The 23,933-nt window shown below is 42.6% G+C and overlaps 1 protein-coding gene across 3 annotated transcripts in view; it reads right to left on the bottom strand.

Annotated features, from left to right (window-relative positions):
* Window positions 1–23,933, bottom strand: part of ABCC11 (ATP binding cassette subfamily C member 11) — a 95,953-nt gene that overhangs the window by 69,284 nt on the left and 2,736 nt on the right. For all 3 annotated transcript variants that reach the window (XM_049864924.1, XM_049864925.1, XM_049864926.1), the window contains exons 3-8: window positions 23,675–23,833; window positions 9,827–9,974; window positions 7,594–7,827; window positions 4,529–4,702; window positions 3,305–3,452; window positions 2,996–3,144 (exon numbers count right to left, since the gene is read on the bottom strand). In XM_049864924.1, the coding sequence (XP_049720881.1) occupies window positions 2,996–3,144; window positions 3,305–3,452; window positions 4,529–4,702; window positions 7,594–7,827; window positions 9,827–9,974; window positions 23,675–23,833 (1,012 nt within the window). The remainder of the gene's footprint in view (window positions 1–2,995; window positions 3,145–3,304; window positions 3,453–4,528; window positions 4,703–7,593; window positions 7,828–9,826; window positions 9,975–23,674; window positions 23,834–23,933) is intronic.

Here is a 23,933-nt window from a genome sequence, read left to right as displayed (position 1 = left end):
ATACACAGGAATCAAATCGACTACCTATGTGGAAAGAGATGATGGAAAAGCTCAATATCATCAGTCAGAACAAGGCCAGGAGCCTACTGTGGAACAGACCATCAATTGCTCATATGGAAGTTCAAGCTGAAAGTGAAGAAAATTAGAACAAGTTGACAAGAGCCAAAGTATGATCTTGAGTTTATCCCACCTGAATTTAGAGACCATCTCAAGAATAGATTTGACACACTGAACACTAATGACAGAAGACCAGACGAGTTGTGGAATGACATCAAGGACATCATACGTGAAGAAAGCAAGAAGTCACTAAAAAGACGGGAAAGAAAGAAATGATCAAAAAAGAAAGAAATGATCAAAACGGATGCCAGAAGAGACTCTGAAACTTGCTCTTTAATGTCGAGCAGCTAAAGCAAAAGGAAGAAATGATGAAGTCAAAGAACTGAACAGAAGATTTCAAAGGGCAGCTCAAGAAGACAAAGTATTATAACGACATGTGTGATGTGCTGGAGATAGAAAACCAAAAGGGAAGAAAACTCTCAGCACTTCTCAAGCTGAAATAACTGAAGAAAAAAATTCCAGCCTTGAGTTGCAATAGTGAAGGATTCTGTAGAAAAAATATTAAACGACGCAGGAGGCAACAAAAGAAGATGGAAGGAATATACAGAGTCATTATACCAAAAAGAACTGGTCGACATTCAACCATTTCAACAGGTAACATATGATCAGGAACTGACGGTACTGAAGGAAGAAATCCGAGTTGCACTGAAAGCATTGGCAAAAAAACAAGGCTCCAGGAATTGATGGAATACCAATTGAGATGTTTCAACAAATGGATGCAGCCCTGGAAGTGCTCACTTGTCTACGCCAAGAAATTTGAACACAGCTACCTAGCCAACTGACTGGAAGATAGCCATAATTATACCTACTCCCAAGAAAGGTGATCCAACCGAATGTGGAAATTGTGGAAAAATATCATTAATATCACACGCAAGTAAAATTTTACTGAAGATCATCCAAAAGCGGCTGCAGCAGTATCAGCAGGGAACTGCCAGAAATTCAAACTGGATTCAGAAGAGGACATGGAACCAGGGATATCATTGTTGATGTCACATGGATCCTGGCTAAAAGCAGAGAATACCAGAAGGATGTTTACCTGTGTTTTACTGACTATGCAAAGGCATTAGGCTGTGTGGATCATAACAAATTATGGATAACACTGCAAAGAATGGGAATTCCAGAACACTTAATTGTGCTCATGAGGAACCTGTACATGGACAGAACAAGGGGATACTGATTGGTTTAAAGTTAGGAAAGGTGTGCATAAGCGTTGTACCCTTTCACCATATCTATTCAATCTGTATGCTGAGCAAATAATCCGAGAAGCTGGACTGTATGAAGAAGAACAGGGCATCAGGATTGGAGAAAGACTCATTAACAACCTGCATTATGCAGATGACACAACCTTGCTTGCTGAAAGTGAAGAGGACTTGAAGCACTTACTGACGAAGATCAAAGACCACAGCCTTCAGCATGGATTACACCTTAACATAAAGAAAACAAAAATCCTCATAACAGGACAAATAAGCAACATCATGATAAATGGAGAAAAGATTGAAGTTGTCGAAGATTTCATTTTACTTGGATCCACAATCAACAGCCATGGACACAGCAGTCAAGAAATCAAAAGACTCATTGCATTGGGCAAATCTTCTGCAAAGGGTCTCTTCAAAGCATTGAAAAGCAAAGATGTCACCTTGCACCTGACCCAAGCCATTGTATTTTCAATAGCATCATATGCACGTGAAACCTGGACAATGAATAAGGAAGACAGAAGAACTGACGCCTTTAAATTGTGGTGTTGGTGAAGAATATTGAATATACCATGGACTGCCAAAAGAATGAGCAAATCTGTCTTGGAAGAAGTATGACCAGAATGCTCCTTAGAAGCAGGGATGGTGACACTGCGTCTTACATACTTTGGACACATTGTCAGGAGGGAGCAGTCCCTGGAGAAAGACGTCCTGCTTGGTAAAGTACAGGGTCAGCAGAAGAGACAAAGACCCTCAATGAAATGGATTGACACAGTGGCTGCAACAGTGGGCTCAAGCATAACAATTGTGAGCATGGCACAGGACCGGGCAGTGTTTCATTCTGTGGTACATAAGGTCGCTATGAGTTGGAACTGACTTGATGGCACCTAACAACAACCCAAAAACGGATGCTATTGGTGGTTCATTGGTAGAATTCTTGCCTTCCTTGCAGAAGCCCCCAGTTTGGTTCCTAGCCAATTCACTTTATGAGCAGCCACCACCTGTCTGTCAGTGGAGGCCTGCATGTTGCTATGATGCTACAAGTTTCAGCAGAGCTTCCAGACTAAAACAAACTAGGAAGAAATGTCTGTGATCTACTTCTGAAAAAGCAGCCAGTGAAACCCTATGGTTCTGAATGGTCTGATCCACAACTGATCACAGGGATGGCACGGGACTGGGCAATACTTTGTTCTGTTGTGCATGGGTTCGCCATGATTCGGGGGCCAACTTCACAGCAGGTAAAAACAGTACAACCCTAAACGGCAGCTACTGCTTCTTGGGGGGACTTAGGTTAGACCACAAAGGGAAAGGTGGAAGAAAGGACACCTTTGTGTTAAGAGCAGTTCCAAGGTCCGCATTCTGGGATGAGAAGCTCCTTAAATTGGGATTTCCAACTTCAAGGCGTACCTCAGAATCCTCAGGGTTTTAACTACATACACCACCCACTCTTCACCCCTGGACCATTCTGTGTGCCTTCCCTCCCACAGCTACTGTCAAAGGGATGCCACTTTCTCAGGTGGGTTCGGATGGGAGAAAGCTTGAGCAAGCTAAAGTCTGGAAAAACAAAATCAACTTACATTACCCATTTGCAAGATCCTCAGCTCTTTGAGCGGGGTGGGCTAGGAAAGCACACAGGAGAAAACCCCCCATCATTACGGGGGGGACAAAGCACCCCAAACACTTACCGCTGAAGATGTGAGCTCTAATTTTAAGGCTGTGTGGATGAGAAACATTATCACTGTGGACACCACTGGGGATAAGAAGAACACACTGTTGGTCAAGCTCTGGACTAGCCCACTCTTTTCCAGTAATTTCCTCTCTGTATTCCTTAGGTCTGGAAGATAAATAAAAGAAATACGCTAAAATCGACCACACGTGCATTCCCCAAAGAGCACAGAACAACCCCTAAAGCGTGAAAGAGGTGCCCGGTGGCTGAGAGAGATCGGTCCACCATGACAGAGCCAAGCTCTGAGCAGAAGGTCAGCCTTCTGTACCTTTAATTATTGCTGCAAATGGTTCCTCCCATGTGTACATTTTAATCAGCTTAATGGACGTGAGAGCCTCAGTGGTCACACGGATGCGCTGGTCGCTGACCACAGCTGTGTGATCCTGTATCTTCACGACTTTGCTGGTCAGGAATACCTGGAGTCGGGGTCAGAAAGCGGGATGATGTCAAGAGTCTCTTTTTACAAGGGCTGGAGAGCTCAGGCTAGCCTGAGTAGGGTGGCTTGCAGTATTTCCAAAGGTAAATTCCAGATGCAGGTTGAATAAACCACAACAAACTTGTTGTCATAAAGTCGATTCCAACTCATGGTGACCCCATGTGTGCAGAGTAGAACTGCTCCATTAGGTTCCAGCTGTAACCTTAAAGAAGCAGGTTGCCAGGCCTATCCTCTGAGGTGCCTCCGAGAGGGTTCAAACCACCAACTTTCGGCTAGTAGTTGATCACTTAACCGTTTGTGCCACCCAGGGAGCAGGTTGAATGCCTGGGCTTAATCCTGCACTGAGTGAATCCATGGAGATTCTTAATTCCGGGCCTCTGCTGAAGGTTTTCCAATGGGAGCCTCTCCAGGCCATCACACCTCAGGGCACCTGCCTCACACATCCTGGGGACTTTCTCTCCTGGGTCTCAAGCCAGAATGTGGCTAATTAAGCACAACTGTAACCCCTCTACCTTCTGGCACCCTAAACCCACCAGCAACTACGTTTACCTCTTGATCAGAGTAATTGTGCTGAGCGAGAAAAATACTAGACTTGCAATAATTTGGGACACGGAATCCAAGAGTCACTTCCTGTTTTGCTCAAGTTTATTTATCCTGAATCTCTGGCAGCAAATTTGCCCCCTCCCCCCATGATACTGTGCTCAGCCAAATGTTAAACACCTCCTGCATTATTAAATGGTATTATTAACATTATTAATTATTATTATTATATGTTAAATGCATATTCTGGGTGAAAGAGAGAGCACAAGAGGCTATCTACCAAGGAAAGCTGTGAAGCAGAAAATCCCTCATAGAAGCCTATGAGGAGGATCTCACACACCTTATTCTCCTCTAATTTTTAACCAAACATTGTGGTCACACAACAGTTTGAGACAGAAACTGAATCTTAACCACGCTGGAATGAACAGTCAACAAGGGTCAACATTCCCACTCAAAGCCCTGGGAGTTCTCCCGCGGAAGGTTCAATATTGAATGGATGGCAAAGAAAGCTGTTACCTCCAGTGGAAAAATCAGCAAAAAGAAAAAAATGGCAATGAAGGCAGTGGGTCCAAGAATGAGGTAGGAGCTAACGGAACAGGCAATCAACGATGAACAGGCCATCAAGATCAGCGGGCCGCAGTACACACCTTCAAACAGGTAGTTTACATCGCTGGTGAAGAAGCTGATGACCTGTAAGACAGCAATCCCGTGGGCACAGGTGTCACCCCTCGAGGTACCCAGAAGGGGCTACATGTACCCTTTGTGGTGGGTGGCCTTGCCATTCCTTCTCCTAGTAGGAAGCAGTGAGAGGCAGCGTGGTAAAGTCAGTCAGACATACCCAGTTCACAGCTCTCCTTCAGGGCTTGTGTGACCCTGGACAAGTTACTTTACCACTCTGAACCTCCAAACTACCACTGACTAATTTCAGGTCTTTTGCTGCCGATTCGTGCAATGCAATGCACCTTTTGATTTCTTGACTGCTGCTTCCATGGCTGTTGATTTTGGATCCAAGTAAAATGAAATCCTTGACGACTTCAATCTTTTCTCCATATATCATGATGTTGCTCATTGGTCCAGTTGTGAGAATTTTTGTTTTCTTTATGTTGAGGTGTAATCCATACTGAAGGCTGTGGTCTTTGATCTTCATCAGTAAGTGCTTCAAGTCCTCTTCACTTTCAGCAAGCAAGGTTGTGTCATCTGCATAATGCAGGTTGTTAGTGAGTCTTCCTCCAATCGTGATGCCCTGTTCTTCTTCATATAGTCCAGCTTCTTTTATTATTTGCTCAGCATACAGATTGAATAGGTATGGTGAAAGGGTACAACCCTGATGCACACCTTTCCTGACTTTAAACCTTGCAATATCCCCTTGTTCTTTTCAAATGACGGCCTCTTGACCCATGTACAGATTCCTCATGAGCACAATTAAGTGTTCTAGAATTCTCATTATCACAATGTTATTCATAATTTGTTATGATCCACATAGTCGAATGCCTTAACACAGTCAATAAAACACAGGTAAACGTCTTTCTGGTATTCTCACCTTTCCACCCACACGTCTGTCAGTTTGTCGTGCTGTGGGGGCTTAGGTGTTGCTCTGATGCTGGGAGCTATGCCACCGGTATACAAATACCAGCAGGATCACCCATTGCAGATTAGGAAGACAGACCTGGCGGTCTACTTATGAAAAGAATTAGCCGGTGAAAACCTTATACTTATTGTATATCACATCAAAGTCTGTCCCCTTCTTCCTGCATCCCCCAATAACTGGCCTCCCCCTTGCCTCTCCTGCTTCCCTAATGCAACTTATCCATTTTACTTTGGTCAGCCTCTTCAGCATCTTCCCATGTGGACAGCTCTGAGTCCAGCCTCCGTGGCTCCCTTCCAGCTGTTCCCCTCAACTGCGATGCCCTCCTTCTCCCTTCTTTTCCCAGCCATCCTATCAGATCTTGCCTCCAATAAGTCTTTCCCACCCATCTCAGCCTTTACGTAGCACCTTTGCTCACCCTTCCCTGGGTTCTGTTGACTATGAGGCCCTGGGCAGCAAGAACTTCCCTTTCTGCTGCCCTGAAACTGGTCAGTGGTAGTTTGGAGGTTGAGCCCAGCGCTGTTAACAAGACCAGGCTCTTCTGAACAGGGACTAGGTCTCCTCTTTCTTCTCCTCATCCTTCTGCCTCTCCTTCCTCTTCCTCTTCTCCTTCACCTCCTCCTCCTCTTCCTTTCCTTCTCCCCCTCCTTCTTCCTCTTCTCCTCCACTTCCTTCTATTCCTCCTCTTCCCCTTCTTCCTCTTCCTTCTGCTTTTTCTCATCCCTCTTCCTTTCCTCTCCCTGCTCCTTCTTTCTCTTCTTTTTCTTCTCCTACTTTCTCCTCTTCCTCCCAAGAGACTATATTGTATAATTTCTACTTGTGGAACCAAGTGGCAGAACACTACATAAAAGTTAGTGTCGTTTATGTAAAGATACATGCCAAAAAAAAAAAAATACAGTATGTTTTCTATGGGCAATTTGCTTGTGAATATAAACGTATTTTTATAATAAACCTCTAAAGCAAGGCTTGAATGATGAATGGAATTGTAAATGTTCCAAGGAGGTGGACATGCCTGGTGTGTGGGGGTCTGGTGGGAAGGGAGGAAGCTGTAATGAACTGTGTCCCCTCAAAATACGTGTTGTAAATCCTAAGCCCCATACCTGTGGATGTTATCCTGTTTGGGAACAGACTTTTCTGTTATGTAAATGAGGCCATATTGGTGTAAACCAAAACCCGCTGCCATGGAGTCAATTCTGACTCAGGGCAGCCCTATGGGACAGGTAGACATGCGCGATATGGCTTCCAAGGCTGCAGTCTTTACAGAAGCAGACTGCCATATCTTTCTCCTATGGAGCAGCTGGTGGGTTCAAACTGCTGGCCTTTCAGTTAAGAGCCAAGCTCTTAAGAACTGCACCACCAGGACTCCTTCATGTCAGTGGAATCACCTCTGAGATATAAAAGAAGCAGATTAGGCACAGAAGCAAGGAAGCACAAACAGGTGGCAGTAGCAGGGAGGTGGATGGTCTACAACAGTAGGGGAGGAGGATGGTCCCTACCGTTGTAGGCCAGGTGGCAGAGACCTGCCTGTGGGCATGGCTGAAGGAAAAGCTGTCCTGATTGAAGAACTATATCCTGAGTTGTTCCTGCTACCTCCAAGTTGATCCTGATCCTGAATTGTAAACTATTACTTCCTTAATAAACCCCATAACCATGAGCATGGTCTGTGAGTTTTGTGTGGCCATTACAATGAATTATTGAACCCAGCAGAGATGTAGAGGGTGCCATGGGAGGGATGGCTGGTGTCAGAATTGGTAAAAAGGTTGGAGAGTGGAGGTATGTCTGGCATCCCCTCATAAGAATTAGCCGTGGGCTGATGTTGATCCTGATTCTCCTCCCCGCTTGAGAAGTTAGAAGAGCTCTGACACCACACAGTTTTTATGTCCTTGGAATTATTTCCTTTCCTAACTCCTTTTTTTTCTCTATTGCCCCCAAGAGCTGTGATGTCTGGAGGAGAGGTAGAGAAGAATGGCTGGGATAAGCAATTCCATTTACTTACCTCTCCCGTGGAGACGTGTTTCAAAGACTTAAATTGAATCAGCTTCTCAAAGGCAAGTGAGGAAACAGCTGTGCGAAATCTCATGCCTGTGTGCAGGTCGATGGTCCAACATGAACACAGAGACACAGACTTGAAACACTCACTGAAAAAAAGGGCAAAGCAGAGTCCCACTCCATAGAAAACATTCCCCGACAGCTCTTCAGAATATTCCAGGATCTTTGGTATAATCAGCAACTAAAAGGAAAACAGAATTTAGACCATTCAGTCCTCCCAATCCTTCTTTCGTGAACAACCATCACATGTGGGCTGTGTGTAAGGTCTTCAAATTAATTAATGTCGGGAGCCCTTAAGGACACTGTCTAGTTGGAGGAGATGTGGGAGTTCAGTTGGCCCAGATCTGAGTCCCAGCTCTGCCACCTAGTAGCTGGTCCAGGCAGGAAAGAGAAGGCACACAAACTGGATAATGCAGGAGGGTTGGTAAAACGACACAAAGGTTCAGGCAAATTTAGACACTTCGACGGAGATGGGTAAGCACTCCGGAACTAGTAGCCACAAGAAGCTGTTACCACCCTAGGCTAAAGGGGAGCTGGGAGGGCCAGGTTACCAGAACCCAGAAGGAGTCATGCGGAGAGGGCCCTGATAGGAGCTGAGGTTACCAATCTCCAGTAACTGGGAGAGAGGGAGCCAGTGAATAAATATCCTGACCTCCCTCTTCTCCCTCCCTCCAGTTTCCTGTTGGAGCCTCCCATTGATCAAGCCCAACCTGTGGGGCATGGCCCACTGATGTGATACATCTAAGTCAGGCTCTGGGGAACAAGGAGGGTAGAAAATTGTGGAGAGAGATCTGGAGGGACAAATGGAGACCACTCAGCACACTAACTACCACCTAAGTCAGGTGACTTATCTCTGTGGTGGTCATCAACGGTGTTTCTTCTGCCCTGCATTCATTTTCTCCTTGGCTGGTAACAGCCCCTCAGTTTTGTACTGGGGGCACACTTCCCCTCCTCCCCACTACATGCAATCTAGGCTGGAATGTCAATCAACATACCCCACCCTCCTCTGACCCCAAGGGGAGCATGTGACCCCAGCTGGGCCAATCAGACTCACTCTTTGAAATCAGACTCTTGGACTAAGGAACTGGAGAATAGGAAATAAAGTTAATTCATCCCAAACATGGTACATGGAGACCATCCATTAGTTCCAGTCACCTACAGTCCAAGAACTGCTTGGCCATTTCTCAAAGCAGCTAAGATGTATTGAGTCAGGCCATGTTCTTGTTGTTTTTGTTAGCTGCTCTCAAGTCGGCCCAATTCAGGGCAACCCCATGCACAGTGGGACGAAAAGCTGCCCAGTTGTGTGTCATCCCCATGATCCGTTGCAGATCAACTGTTGTGATCCACAGGGTTTTCATTAGCTGATTTTTGGAAGTAGATCTCCAAGCGTTTCTTCATAGTCCATCTTAGTCTGGAAGCTCTGCTGAAACCTGTAGCATCATAGCAGCATGCAAGCCTTCACTGACAGATGGGTGGTGGCTACACATGATGTGCATTGGTCATAAATTGAACCCAGGTCTCCCGCACAGAAGGTGAGAATTCTGCTACTGAACCACCACTGCCCCATGTTCTAAGTGCTTTACATACTTTATCTCATTTAACGTTACCCTATGAGGTAGGTAGGAGTCCCTGGGTGGTGCAAACAATTAACAAACTTGGCTGCTAATCGAAAGGTTGGAGGTTTGACTCCACCCAGAGACACCGTGGAAGAAAAGCTGAGTGATCTGCTTCTGAAAAACCAGCCATTGAAAAGCCTGTGGAGCACAGCTCTACTCTGACACCCATGGGGTCACCATGAGTCAGAGCTGACTCACCGGCAACTGGTGAAAAAAATGAGGTAGACGAAGTTATCATCTCCATTTTACACATGAGGGCTTCCGTGAGATCTATCCCTGACGTCGTCCATGAGGTTCCTTGAGGAAACTGAGGCACAGAGAGGGTAATTAAATTGTCCAAAGTCACCCAGTAATTAAGTGACAGGCCAAGTTTTGAAAGCTGCGCAGCAGCTTGTAGCCCATACTCCTAACTGTTATGCTCTAAGTCCCCAAAAGTCTCATTTAAAGGACAGCAGCTGAGGGACAAATACATCCCCAGCTCCTTGTGTAGACAAACATGTCAACAGTTCTGTTCTAATCTCCAAAGCCTGGAATTCCCCAAATCCCACCAAGTCTGCCACTTACTGGCCCCAGTACACTTGCCACACAGTAGAGGACGCCCATAAATACATTGAATAGAACCCTTGTTCTCTGGAACCTCAGCATCACTCCAAGTATTGAAGCCTTGTCAATCCCACGCCTCGAGACTTCTTCTTCCCAGAGGCGACGGAGCCTTAAAAAGAGGAAAAGAGCGCCAAGTGAAATCTCTTTGCTTGTGGAATCCGAACATCCTAGGACTTGCTAGCATAGGAGCTTCCTTACAGAAATTGTCAAACATTATCGAAGTAGAGAGAATAGCATGGGGACCCCCACGTGCCCATCGCCCAGCTTCAAGCATTATCAACATTTTTCTTTCATCTCTCCTCCCCTTCCGTGTTGTATGATTGTTGTTGTTTGCTGGAGGACTTAAAGCAAATCCAAACGTATCATTTCATCTACAAATGCTTCACTATGTATCTCTTCCAAATAAGCCCTTTCTTAAAAAAACCATAGTTACTACCAAAACCTGAAAACCAAACCCATTGCCGTCGATTCTGACTCACAGCGACCCATAGGACAGAGTAGAACTGCCCCATATTGTTTCCAAGAAGCAGCTGGTGAATTCGAACTGCCGACCTTTTGGTTAGCAGCTGAGTTCATAACCACTGTCCCACCTGGGCTACAATAATTCTTTAATGGTATTTTTTTATTTAATAATACTGAACCTGTATTCAAATTTCCTTGACGATTTCAAAAATATGTTTTTGCAGTGGGCTTGTTTGAATGAAGATCCAAATAAGGTCCACACATGGCATTTGAAGGATAAATTTCATATGCCTCTTGAGTCTCTTTTTAATCTGCAACAGAGTCCCCTCCTCTGCATTTTTATGCTATTTGTTTGTTGAAGAAACTGAGTTATTTGTCTGGTAGAATTTCCCACACTCTGAACTTGACTGATTGCATCCCTGTGGCATTGTGTAACAAAGTTAGTCAGTCATCATCTGTATTTCCTATTAAACCAGTTTGTTTAGACCTAGAGCCTTAACGAAATTCAGAATTCAAGACAATTTGGAAGAGGTGTTTAATAGGTGACATAGGGTACTTCCCTGTTGCATCATATCAGAAGACACAGAAGTCTGGTGTCCCCCTTTTAGAGAGGTTAAGGTGGACCAGTGGTTCAGGTGGGTCAGCTTGATCCATTTATTACCAGCTTGTTTTTTTTTTCCCCCCCGTTGCCTAGATCCACTTGTTGGGAAAAATGCTGATTTTTCCAATTCTATCACTCTTTCTATATTTAGTAGCTGGGGCTTTTCTGTTAAAAATAACTTTTCCTCAACAATTATATTGTTACCTTAAAATATATTTAGTTCAGGCAATAGTCCAGGGCTTTAAATAGTCCTTTTTGTATGCAAATTAAGACTCACAAAATCCAGGACCTCGATTTCAAAAATCAGCTTCTCCAAAGGTAAAAAAAAAACCTTCCTACTATTATTTTAAAGTCCTCAAAAGTTCCCCAGTGCTGGATCACCCAGTAAAACGTGTCCTTATTTTGACATTCCAGGCTAATGATGCTTGGGATATTTGCTCTATACCAGCGAACAGGGGCACCAAAATCTTTTTTTTTTTTTAAACGATATATGATATTTCAAAAAAAAGCATCAAAGAAGTTATCAGAAAAAATTAAGATTTTGCTGACTTTCTTATACTTCTTATTTTTAATTATATTTGGGGCAAGTGCAGGGGAACGGACAATAGTCTTAAACCCATCGGAGACATAGGGCCTCCAGAAGCTCTGTCTGGCCCATGAATGCCCCCCATGCATCCACAATCCAGTCTATCAGCTGCAGTCACCATGTGGCATCGGCCCGTTATTTCCTGGCTACTGCTCCCATTCATCTCGTTCTTCTCTCTGGAAAGCTGCTACTACTGTCCATCATGGGAATGTCAAGGACCATGCCAAGAAAAAACTCAAGATAATTGCTCTTAGAGTAGCCATCTCTGTCACTGGACCACCCTTCGTTACCAAGTCCCCATAGTAGCACTGCTTGTGTTCCGAGCTCCCAGAAACATTCTCAAAGAGCTCCATTGATGGATGAAACCAGGTAACTTGGGGGGTCTGGGCTCTAGCTCGGTGAGCCAAAACTATCCCATGCCACCTGTATGTATCAGAGGATTTGAACAATATGGGGTCATGTCTCCTCATCCCAGTCCTACCCTCACATATACACAATCCACAGAGTCAACACCTCTAGAGTTGATACTACTTTGACTAAAAGAATCCAAGTTTTCCATGGTTCTCCCACGGCGCTCCTGGCAACTCTGCCAGATGTACTGTAGTTTCTGGCTATGATCATTGGACACAGAGTCAAAAGACTCAGTTTCAAATTTTATCACCTCCATTCATTAGCTATGTAACTCAGGGAACATCATTTCACTTTTCTTAATCATCAGTTTTTTCATCTGTAAATGGGAAAAAATTATATCTGCCCTGTTTACTTCATAATCTCATAGTGATGGTCAAAGGAGATAATGAATGGGGAAATGTGCTGTAACTGGAGAACAATAAAAAATGTGAAGGATTATGATGGTGAGGGTGATAAAGATGATGGTCTGATGATAATAGCGACAATGATAAAGATGGTGATGATGGTTTTGATGATAATGGTGGTGGTGATGATACTGATGAAAAGATGAGGACGATAACATGGCTACTGGTGATATGGGGATGCTGTCACTGCTGCTGCTAGTGATCATGGTGATGATGCTGGGTGGCAGTTTGTCAGTAAACCCTCATAGAAGCCAAGGCCACTCTTCTGAAGGATTAGTGAAGATGCACCGCAGAACTCTGCTTGTTGAATGGTGAACATATAAAGAGAAATCCCTCCTGTTCTAAATGTATACATGCATGGATAATTATTTTTACAATAAACATCTAAAGATGAAGGACAGAAAAATTATTGGTGGGCAGATATAGTGAATTCTAGAATAAACAAGGGAGAATCAGTGAACTTGAAATAAATGGAAGTATATCAGGAGATCTTGTACTCGTAATGGCTAAGGAAGAACAAGCAAACTAACATTTAACTGCTTGCCTATTATTCATTAGACATTTCCCCAGGTTCTTTAAACTTTTGACTCTTTTCACACCCTATGAAGTATCATGAGACAAATTTTACAATCCAGTATTTTATGCATGAAGAAACAAGGCCCAGAAAGGGGTAGGTAACTTCCTAACATCATAGCTAGTAAGAGGTGGGATGCTGACCAATATACGGCATCATCCAAAAGGTGTTCCCTGGAACCACTTTTTTACTGAATAAGTTTGAGAAGCAACAGGTCAAGGTTTTCCGACTTTCTATACTGCAGGTTTTCTCAGTGCCTGAAATACACTGATTCGCTTTGTAAATCTCTGAGCCCTGGCAACATTTCACAAACTCCTCTGACCGCTGAATGCTCTTTCCAGGGAGGCTATTATAGGACTGCCTCTTGGTTGAGTCATTTGTCCTGACTGTCAAGTCTTGGCAGTCATTCGAACAGAACAAATAGATACTACGTGGTTTCAAATCAAGAAAGGTGCATGTCAGGGTTGTATCTTTTCACCATGCTTATTCCATGTGTGTGCTGAGCAAATAATCTGAGACACTGGACTACATGTAGAAAAATGCAGCATCAGGATTGGAGGAAGACTCGTTAACAACCTGCAATATACAGATGACACTGCCTTTCTTGCTGAAAGCAGAGGAGACTTGAAGCACTTACAGATGAAGATCAAAGACTATGGCCTTCAGTATGGATTACACTTCAACTAAAGAAAACAAAAATTCTCACTACTGGACCAGTAAGCAATATCATTTTACTTGGATCTGCAATCAACGACCATGGAAGCAGCAGTCAAGAAATAAAACAACTTCTAAGGAAAGAGTAGCTGGGGCTGGGATCTGGAGACCGTGGTTTCAGGAGACATCTAGGTCAATTGGCATAACAAAGTTTATCAAGAAAATGTTCCGCATTCCACTTTGGTGAGTGGCGTCTGGGGTCTTAAAAGCTTGCGAGCGGCCATCTAAGATATATCAATTAGTCCCAACCCACCTGGAGCAAAGGAGAATGAAGAATACCAAAGACACAGGGAAAATACTAGCCCAAGAGACAAAGGGGCCGCATAAACCAGAGACTCCATCAGCCTGAGACCAGAAGAGCTAGATGGTGCCTGGCTACCACCAAAGACTGCCCTGACAGGGAACACAACAGAGAGCCCCTGACTGAACAAGAGAAAAGTGTGAAACTGAACTCAAATTCAAGTTAAAAGACCAGACTTAATGGTCTGGCTGAGACTGAAGGAACCTGGGAAGCCATGGCCCCCAGACACTCTGTTAGCCCAGAACTAAAACTATTCCTGAAGCCCACTCTTTAGACAAAGATTAGACTGGACTATATATATATATTTTTATAAGATGATACTTATAAAGAGTGTGCTTCTTAGTTCAAGCAGGTACACAAGACCAAATGGGCGGCTCTTGTCCAGAGGTAGGATGAGAAGGCAGGAAGGCACAGGACTGGGTTGGATGGACACAGGAAACCCAGAGTGAAAATTGTAGGATTGCAACTAGTGTCACATGACAGTATGTATATAAAATTTTGTATGAGAGATTAACTTCAGCTGTAAACTTTCACCTTTAGTACAAAAAAAAAAAAAGAAACAAAGAAATCAAACGACATATTGCATTGGGCAAATCTGCTGCAAAAGACCTACTTAAAGTGTTAAAAAGCAAAGATGTCACTTTGAGGATTAAGGTGCACCTGGCCCAAGCCATGGTATTTTCAATCACCTCATATGCATGCAAAAGCTGGACAATGAATAAGGAAGACCAAAGCAGAAGTGATGCCTTTGAATTATGATGCTGGCAAAGAATATTGAATATACCATGGACTGCCAGAAGAACAAACCTATCTTGGAAGAAGTACAGCCAGAATGCTCTGTCATCTCACATACTTTGGCCATGTTATTAAAGACATCATGCCTGGTAAAGTAGAGGGTCAGTGAAAAAGAGGAAGACCCTCAAGGAGATGAGTTGACACAGTGGCTACAGCAATGGGCCCAGGCATAACAACGATTGTGAGGATGCTGCAGGACTCAGCAGTATTTAGTTTTGTTGTACATAGGATGGCTACAAGTTGGAACAGACTCGACAGCATCTAACAACAACAGCAATGTGGGACCGGAGTCCCTGGGTGTGTAAATGGTTAACACGTTCAGATGCTAAACAAAATGGAGGTTAGAGTCTGACCAGAGGCACCTAAGAAAAAAAGGCCTAGTTATCTACATCCAATAAAGCAGCCATTGAAAACCCGATGGGGGCACAGCTCTACTTTGACACAAGGGGGATTGCCCTGATTCAGAATCAACTCAATGGTAACAGGATTTTTGTTTCTTTGTTTGTTTTATGGGACTATCATTTCCTGGAATATATTTAGAAAATGCCATTGTACATATGGTATCTTATGAAGGAGCCACAGGTAAGAACATGAATACAGTACATTTTATTTATTTATTTATTTATAATAATTTTTATTGTGCTTTAAGTGAAAGTTTACAAATCAAGTCAGTCTCTCACATATAAGCTTATATACACCTTACTCCATACTCCCACTTACTCTCCCCCTAATGAGTCAGCCCGCTCCCTCCTTCCAGTCTCTCCTTTTGTGACGATTTTGCCAGTTTCTAACCCTCTCTACCCTCCTATCTCTCCTCCACACAGGAGATGCCAACACAGTCTCAAGTGTCCACCTGATACAAGTAGCTCACTCTTCGTCAGCATCTCTCTCCAACCCATTGTCCAGTCCCTTCCGTGTCTGATGAGTTGTCTTTGGGAATGGTTCCTGTCCTGGGCCAACAGAAAGTTTCGGGACCATGACAGCCTGGATTCCTCTAGTCTCAGTCAGACCATTAATTCTGGTCTTTTTATGAGAATTTGGGGTCTACATCCCACTGATCTCCTGCTCCCTCAGGGGTTCTCTGTTGTGCTCCCTGTCAGGGCAGTCATCGGTTGTGGCCGGGCACCAACTAGTTCTTCTGATTCATGTGGCCCTTTCTGTCTCTTGGGCTCATAGTTATCGTGTGACCTTGGTGTTCTTCATTCTCCTTTGATCCAGATGGGTTGAGACCAATTGATGCATCTTAGATGGACGCTTGTTAGCATTTAAGACCCCAGACGCCACATTTCAAGTTGGGAGGCAGAATGTTTTCATAATAGAATTATTTTGCCAATTGACTTAGAAGTCCCCTTAAGCCATAGTCCCCAAACCCCCGCCCTTGCTCCGCTGACCTTTGAAGCATTCAGTTTATCCTGGAAATTTCTTTGCTTTTGGTCCAGTTGAGCTGACCTTCCGTGTATTGAGTATTGTCCTTCCCTTCACCTAAAGTAGTTCTTATCTACTAACTAATCAGTAAATAACCCTCTCCCACCCTCCCTCCCTCCCTCCCTCCCTCCCCCTCTCCTAACCACAAAAGTATGTGGTCTTCTCAGTTTATACTATTCCTCAAGATCTTATAATAGTGGTCTTATACAATATTTGTCCTTTTGCCTCTGACTAATTTCACTCAGCATAATGCCTTCCAGGTTCCTCCATGTTATGAAATGTTTCACAGATTCGTCACTGTTCTTTATCGATGCGTAGTATTCCATTGTGTGAATATACCACAATTTATTTAACCATTCATCCGTTGATGGACACCTTGGTTGCTTCCAGCTTTTTGCTATTGTAAACAGTGCTGCAATAAACATGGGTGTGCATATATCTGTTCGTGTAAAGGCTCTTATTTCTCTAGGGTATATTCCGAGGAGTGGGATTTCTGGGTTGTATGGTAGTTCTATTTCTAACTTTTTAAGATAATGCCAGATAGATTTCCAAAGTGGTTGTACCATTTGACATTCCCACCAGCAGTGTATAAGAGTTCCAATCTCTCCGCAGCCTCTCCGACATTTATTATTTTGTGTTTTTTGGATTAAAGCCAGCCTTGTTGGAGTGAGATGGAATCTTATCATAGTTTTAATTTGCATTTCTCTAATGGCTAACAATCGAGAGCATTTTCTCATGTATCTGTTAGCTGCCTGAATATCTTCTTTAGTGAAGTGCGTGTTCATAACCTTCGCCCTCTTCTTGATTGGGTTGTTTGTCTTTTTGTGGTTGAGTTTTAACAGAATCATATAGATTGTAGAGATCAGGCGCTGGTTGGAGATGGCATAGCTGAAAATTCTTTCCCAGTCTGTAGGTGGTCTTTTTACTCTTTTGGTGAAGTCTTTAGATGAGCATAGGTATTTGATTTTTAGGAGCTCCCAGTTATCTGGTTTCTCTTCGTCATTTTTGGTAATGTTTTGTATTCTGTTTATGCCTTGTATTAGGGCTCCTAAGGTTGTTCCTATTTTTTCTTCCATGATCTTTATCGTTTTAGTCTTTATGTTTAGGTCTTTGATCCACTTGGAGTTAGTTTTTGTGCATGGTGTGAGGTATGGGTCCTGTTTCATTTTTTTGCAAATGGATATCCAGTTATGCCAGCACCATTTGTTAAAAAGACTATCTTTTCCCCCAATTAACTGACACTGGGCCTTTGTCAAATATCAGCTGCTCATATGTGGATGGATTTCTATCTGGGTTCTCAATTCTGTTCCATTGGTCTATGTGTCTGTTGTTGTACCAGTACCAGGCTGTTTTGACTACTGTGGTTGTATAATAGGTTCTAAAATCAGGTAGAGTGAGGCCTCCCACTTTCTTTTTCTTTTTCAGTAATGCTTTACTTATCCGGGGCTTCTTTCCCTTCCATATGAAGTTGGTGATTTGTTTCTCCATCACATTAAAAAATGTCATTGGAATTTGGATCGGAAGAGCATTGTATGTATAGATGGCTTTTGGTAGAATAGACATTTTTACTATGTTAAGTCTTCCTATCCATGAGCAAGGTATGTTTTTCCACTTATGTAGGTCCTTTTTAGTTTCTTGTACTAGTACTTTGTAGTTTTCTTTGTATAGGTCTTTTACATCTTTGGTGAGATTTATTCCTAAGTATTTTATCTTCTTGGGGGCTACTGTGAATGGTATTGATTTGGTGATTTCCTCTTCGATGTTCTTTTTGTTGATGTAGAGGAATCCAAGTGATTTTTGTATGTTTATCTTATAACCTGAGACTCTGCCAAACTCTTCTATTAGTTTCAGTCGTTTTCTGGAGGATTCCTTAGGGTTTTCTGTGTATAAGATCATGTCATCTGCAAATAGAGATAATTTTACTTCCTCCTTGCCAATCAGGATGCCCGTTATTTCTTTGTCTAGCCTAATTGCTCTGGCTAGGACCTCTAGCACAGTGTCGAATAAGAGCGGTGATAAAAGACATCCTTGTCTGGTTCCCGTTCTCAAGGGAAATGCTTTCAGGCTCTCTCCATTTAGGGTGATGTTGGCTGTTCGCTTTGTATAAAAAAAAATTTATTATGTTGAGGAATTTTCCTTCAGTTCCTATTTTGCTGAGAGTTTTTATCATAAATGGGTGTTGGACTTTGTCAAATGCCTTTTCTGCATCAATTGATAAGATCACGTGGTTTTTGTCTTTTGTTTTATTTATATGGTAGATTACATTAATGGTTTTTCTAATATTAAACCAGCCTTGCATACCTGGTATAAATCCCACTTGGTTGTGGTGGATTATTTTTTTGATATGTTGTTGAATTCTATTGGCTAGAATTTTGTTGAGGATTTTTGCATCTATGTTCATGAGGGATATAGGTCTCTAATTTTCTTTTTTTGTGGTGTCTTTACCTGGTTTTGGTATCAGGGACATGGTGGCTTCATAGAATGAATTAGGTAGTATTCCATCATTTTCCATGCTTTGAAATACCTTTAGTAGTACTGGTGTTAACTCTTCTCTGAAAGTTTGGTAGAACTCTGCGGTGAAGCCGTCCCGGCCAGGGCTTTTTTTTTGGGGAGTTTTTTGATTACCTTTTCAATCTCTTTTTTTGTTATGGGTCTGTTTAGTTGTTCTACTTCTGATTGTGCTAGTTTAGGTAGGTAGTGTTTTTCTAGGAATTCATCCATTTCTTCTAGGTTTGCAAATTTGTTAGAGTACAATTTTTCGTAATAATCTGATATGATTCTTTTAATTTCAGTTGGGTCTGTTGTGATGTAGCCCATCTCGTTTCTTATTCAGGTTATTTGTTTCTTTTCCTGTATTTCTTTAGTCAGTCTGGCCAATGGTTTATCAATTTTGTTAATTTTTTCAAAGAACCAGCTTTTGGCATTGTCAATTCTTTCAGTTGTTTTTCTGTTCTCTAATGCATTTAGTTCAGCTCTAATTTTTATTATTTGTTTTCTTCTGGTGCCTGATGGATTCTTTTGTTGCTCACTTTCTATTTGTTCAAGTTGTAAGGACAGTTCTCCGATTTTGGCTCTTTCTTCTTTATGTATGTGTGCATTTATCCATATAAATTGACCTCTGAGCACTGCTTTTGCTGTGTCCCAGAGGTTTTGATAGGAAGTGTTTTCATTCTCGTTGCATTCTATGAATTTCTTTATTCCCTCCTTAACGTCTTCTATAACCCTGTCTTTTTTCAGCAGGGTATTGTTCAGTTTCCAAGTATTTCATTTCCCTTCCCTAATTTTTCTGTTATTTATTTCCACTTTTACGGCCTTGTGGTCTGAGAAGATGCTTTGTAATATTTCAATGTTTTGGATTCTGCAAAGGTTTGTTTTATGACCGAATATGTGGTCTATTCTAGAGAATGTTCCATGTGCACCACAAAGAAAAGTATACTTTGCAGCTGTTGGGTGGAGTGTTCTGTATAAGTCTATGAGGTCAAGTTGGTTGATTGTAGCAATTAGGTCTTCCGTGTCTCTATTGAGCTTCTTACTGGAAGTCCTATCCTTCTCCGAAAGTGGTGTGTTGAAGTCTCCTACTATAATTGTGGAGGTGTCTATCTCACTTTTCAGTTCTGTTAAAGTTTGTTTTATGTATCTTGCAGCCCTGTCATTGGGTGCATAAATATTTAATATGCTTATATCTTCCTGGTCTATTGTCCCTTTAATCATTACGTAGTGTCCTTCTTTATCCTTTGTGGTAGATTTAACTTTAAAGTCTATTTTGTCAGAAATTAATATTGCTACTCCTGCTCTTTTTTGCTTGTTGTTTCCTTGATATATTTTTTCCATCCTTTGAGTTTTAGTTTGTTTGTGTGTCTCTAAGTCTAAGGTGTGTCTCTTGTAGGCGGCATATAGACGTATCATGTTTCTTTATCCAGTCTGAGACTTTCTGTCTCTTTATTGGTGCATTTAGTCCATTTACATTCAGCGTAATTATAGATAAGTATGTGTTTAGTGCTGTCATTTTGATGCCTTTTTATGTGTGTTGTTGACAATTTCATTTTTCCACTTACTTTTTTGTGCTGAGACGTTTTTCTTTGTAAATTGTGTGCTCTTCATTTTCATAGTAGTTGACTCTACGTTTGCTGAGTCGTTATGTTTTTCTTGGTTTTTATTTTGAGTTATGGAGTTGTTATACCTCTTTGTGGTTACCTTAATATTTACCCCTATTTTTCTAAGTAAAAACCTTACTGGTATTGTCCTATATCGCCTTGTCTCCCTCTCCATATGGCAGTTCTATGCCACCTGTATTTAGTCCCTCTTTTTGATTATTGTGATCTTTTACATATTGACTTCAATGATTCCCTGTTTTGAGTGTTTTTTTTCTTTTTAAAGTTAATCTTAATTTGTTTTCATGATTTCCCTATTTGAGTTGATACAGGATATTCTGTTCTGTGACCTTGTGTTGTGCTGGTATCTGATATTATTGATTTTCTGACCAATTTCCTTTAGTACTTCTTGTAGCTTTGGTTTGGTTCTTGCAAAACATTTAAGCTTGTGTTTATGTGTAAATGTTTTAATTTTGCCTTCATATTTGAGAGAGAGTTTTGCTGGATATATGATCCTTGGCAGGCAGTTTTTCTCCTTCATTGCTCTATATATGTCATCCCATCGCCTTCTTGACTGCATGGTTTCTGCTGAGTACTCTGAACTTATTCTTATTGATTCTCTCTTGTAGGAGACCTTTCTTTTATCCCTGGCTGCTTTAAAATTTTCTCTTTATCTTTGGTTTTGGCAAGTCTGATGATAATATGTCTTGGTGATTTTCTTTTTGGATCAATTTTATATGGGGTTCGATAAACATCTTGGATAGATATCCTTTTGTCTTTCATGATGTCAGAGGAGTTTTCTGCCAACAGATCTTCAACTATTCTCTCTGTATTTTCTGTTATCCCTCCCTGTTCTGGGACTCCAATCACATGCAAGTTATTCTTCTTGATGGAGTCCCACATGGTTCTTAGGGTTTCTTCATTTTTTTTAATTCTTTTATCTGATTTTTTTTCAGCTACATTGGTGTCAATTCCCTTGTCCTCCAGATCCTCCACTCTGCATTCCAATTGCTCCAGTTTGCTCCTCTGACTTCCTATTGAGTTGTCTAATTCTGTAATTTTACTGTTAAACTTTTGGATTTCTGAATGCTGTCTCTCTATGGATTCTTGCAGCTTATTAATTTTTCCACTATGTTCTTGAATAATCTTTTTGATTTCTTCAACTGCTTTATCAGTGTGTTCCTTGGCTTTTTCTGTAAATGGCCTTATTTCATTTCTGAGGTCATCCCTGATGTCTTGAAGCATTCTGTAAATTAGTTTTTTATATTCTGCATCTGGCAAATCCAGGATTGTATCTTCATTTGGGAAAGATTTTGATTCTTTAGTTTGAGGAGTTGTAGAAGCAGTCATGGTCTGCTTCTTTATGTGGTTTGATATCGATTGCTGTCTCTGAGCCATCTCTAAGATATTGTAGTGATTTATTTTATATTTGCTCACTGAGTCTTATCTTGTTTTGTTTTTTTTTCAATATACGTAGATGGGCTACTAGATTGCGCTGTCTTGATTGTTGTAGCCCTTGAATCACTTATGTCCTATTACCAGCTGGTTTAGGCTATTACCAGATATATAAGCCTAAGAGTCCATTCACTATTTTTGAGTAGAATCTGATTTTGGGTCATCATGTGAGTGGTGTAGACTGTCACCTATCCACCTAGAGAAGTAGTGGTGATAGTTGTATGCACCAGATTCTAGTAGCAGCAGTGGTTCACACTCTGGGGGGCGGGGCAGGATGCTGACAGGCTTCCCCCAAGTGCCAGTGAGGTAGGTGTGTCTCTATTCCTAAAGCAGTTTGGTGGGTGGGCTCTGCAGCTGTACCTTAGGCCCCCAATGCAAGTACCTCTACAGATTGGTAGGTGTCACCCTCCTTAGACCCCTAAGGCAGGAGGCTAGGTGGTCTGGGGGGAGCTTCAGCCCTCAGTTCCCTGTTGTGGGTCAGTGAGGGCTCTGTTGAATAAGCAGAGATATCAGACCCGGGAAACTTGTCTTTCCAGTAATGCACTAAAACAATTACAGTCAGATCCCTATCAGAATTGCCTTTGCATTATAATAGCCACCTTGTTCCCTGTGGGATGAAAGTCCAAAACTGTGGATCACATATGCTTGGCTGGAGCTGGTTCTATATTTTTAGCCCAATTAGGGAAGGATTTTTGGTCCCTGGGTTTTTTGCAGCTGCTTCTCTCAGGCCAGGAGAATGGGTTAGGAAAAGACCAAAAAAAGAAAAACCGCAGCACATTTCACTCTCTGGCTCAGGAAATTCCAATGTTAATGAAGCCGCCTGGGAAGGGGAGGGGAGGGATCAGATAGCTAGGAGAGAGTAGCACCTCGGAATATAGACAAAGTTACTTATCTCGTTTGGTGATGACTGTTTTATCTGAGATTCCTGAGGGGTGTGTAGCCTGTGTGCGTTGGCTGGGTAGAGATTGCCCCCGAGGGTCAGGCCCACGTCCCGTGCTTGTGCTATTTCAGAAGCCGTGGTCAGTTCCTCCACTCCGAGTCCAAAGCCCAGCGCCAAGGTTCCCCGGCTGGGACGCTGCACTCCAGGCTCCAAAACCAGTTGCTGCCTCCCAGTGACTTCTCCTGTCAGCCGCATTGCTGTGCTGCCTGCTTGCACTGGCTGGGCTTCTCCCGAGGTCATTTCTGGGGGCTAGGGCCGCGTCCCGTGTTTGTGCCATCTCAGGATTTCGTGCTCAGCTTCCCTGTGCCCAGTTCAAAGCCCAGCGCCAAGGTTTCCTGACTGGGATGCTGGCTCCAGGCTCCGAAAGCAGTTGTTGCTTCCCCGTGGTTGTTCGTTCTCAGTCTCTGTCACTCAGGTCAACTCTTTAGATCTGTGTTTGATGGCCAGGGTTTGTAGATTGTCGTGTATGTGATCAATTCACTTGTTTTTCCGAGTCTTTGTTGCAAGAGGGATCTGAGGTAGCTTCTACCTAGTCAGCCATCTTGGCCCCGCCTCCCATACAGTACATTTTAAATCACTTATTCATCTTTTCCTCATTTGGATCTCATAATGCCTTGTGAGGTTGGTAGAACAGGAAACTTAATCACACAACTAGTTAGTGCTAGCTCATGGATTAGAACACTGGGCCACTAACCCAAAAGTTAATGCTCAGTACCACAGTTAAATACCTGATCTGGAAGAGAAAAGCAAAGAGTCTTAGATTCTGTAATTTTTAAACTTTTTGGGGCCGTGGGCCCTTTGGTGAATCTGAGAAAAAATGTGACTTGTCACTCCAGAAAAAGATCTCTAGCCCATATGTGTAAAATGTGTGAACGATTTCAGAAGATTCGTGAGTCCCCCAGAGTAGAGTGAGGCCTCTGCTATAAAGGAAGAGCCAATGTTACTTTGGTTGTCTGAGGATGGACCCTATTTACCACCTTTAAGCAACTCTGGTCACCATCCCACCAAGAGATGGCCTTTAATCCAGTGGCTTGCCCAACGTGACTTTACCTTTTGGCATTTTTGTCTGAGGCATCATGTACTGACAGCGGGGGAATGGTATTCTCATCTAAGCGAAACTGTAAGCCTCGGACCATTAGTGGGGTGAGCCAGGACACTGTGATGTAGGAGAACAGGCCAGCATCATCCTGGGGATGAGGAGCAGGAAACCTAGTAGAGAGGTAATAGGCAATGCAGTTACTCTTATGACATAGGCTCTGAGATGGAAAGTTAGGTCAAGGTCAAGACATTGAAGTGACAAATTACAACT

This window comes from Elephas maximus, chromosome 21 (genome assembly GCF_024166365.1).
Source record: "Elephas maximus indicus isolate mEleMax1 chromosome 21, mEleMax1 primary haplotype, whole genome shotgun sequence".
In the NCBI taxonomy this organism is placed as follows: domain Eukaryota; kingdom Metazoa; phylum Chordata; class Mammalia; order Proboscidea; family Elephantidae; genus Elephas; species Elephas maximus.
The sequence above is the reverse complement of the archived record's forward strand: the minus strand, read 5'-3'. Positions and strand labels throughout refer to the sequence as shown.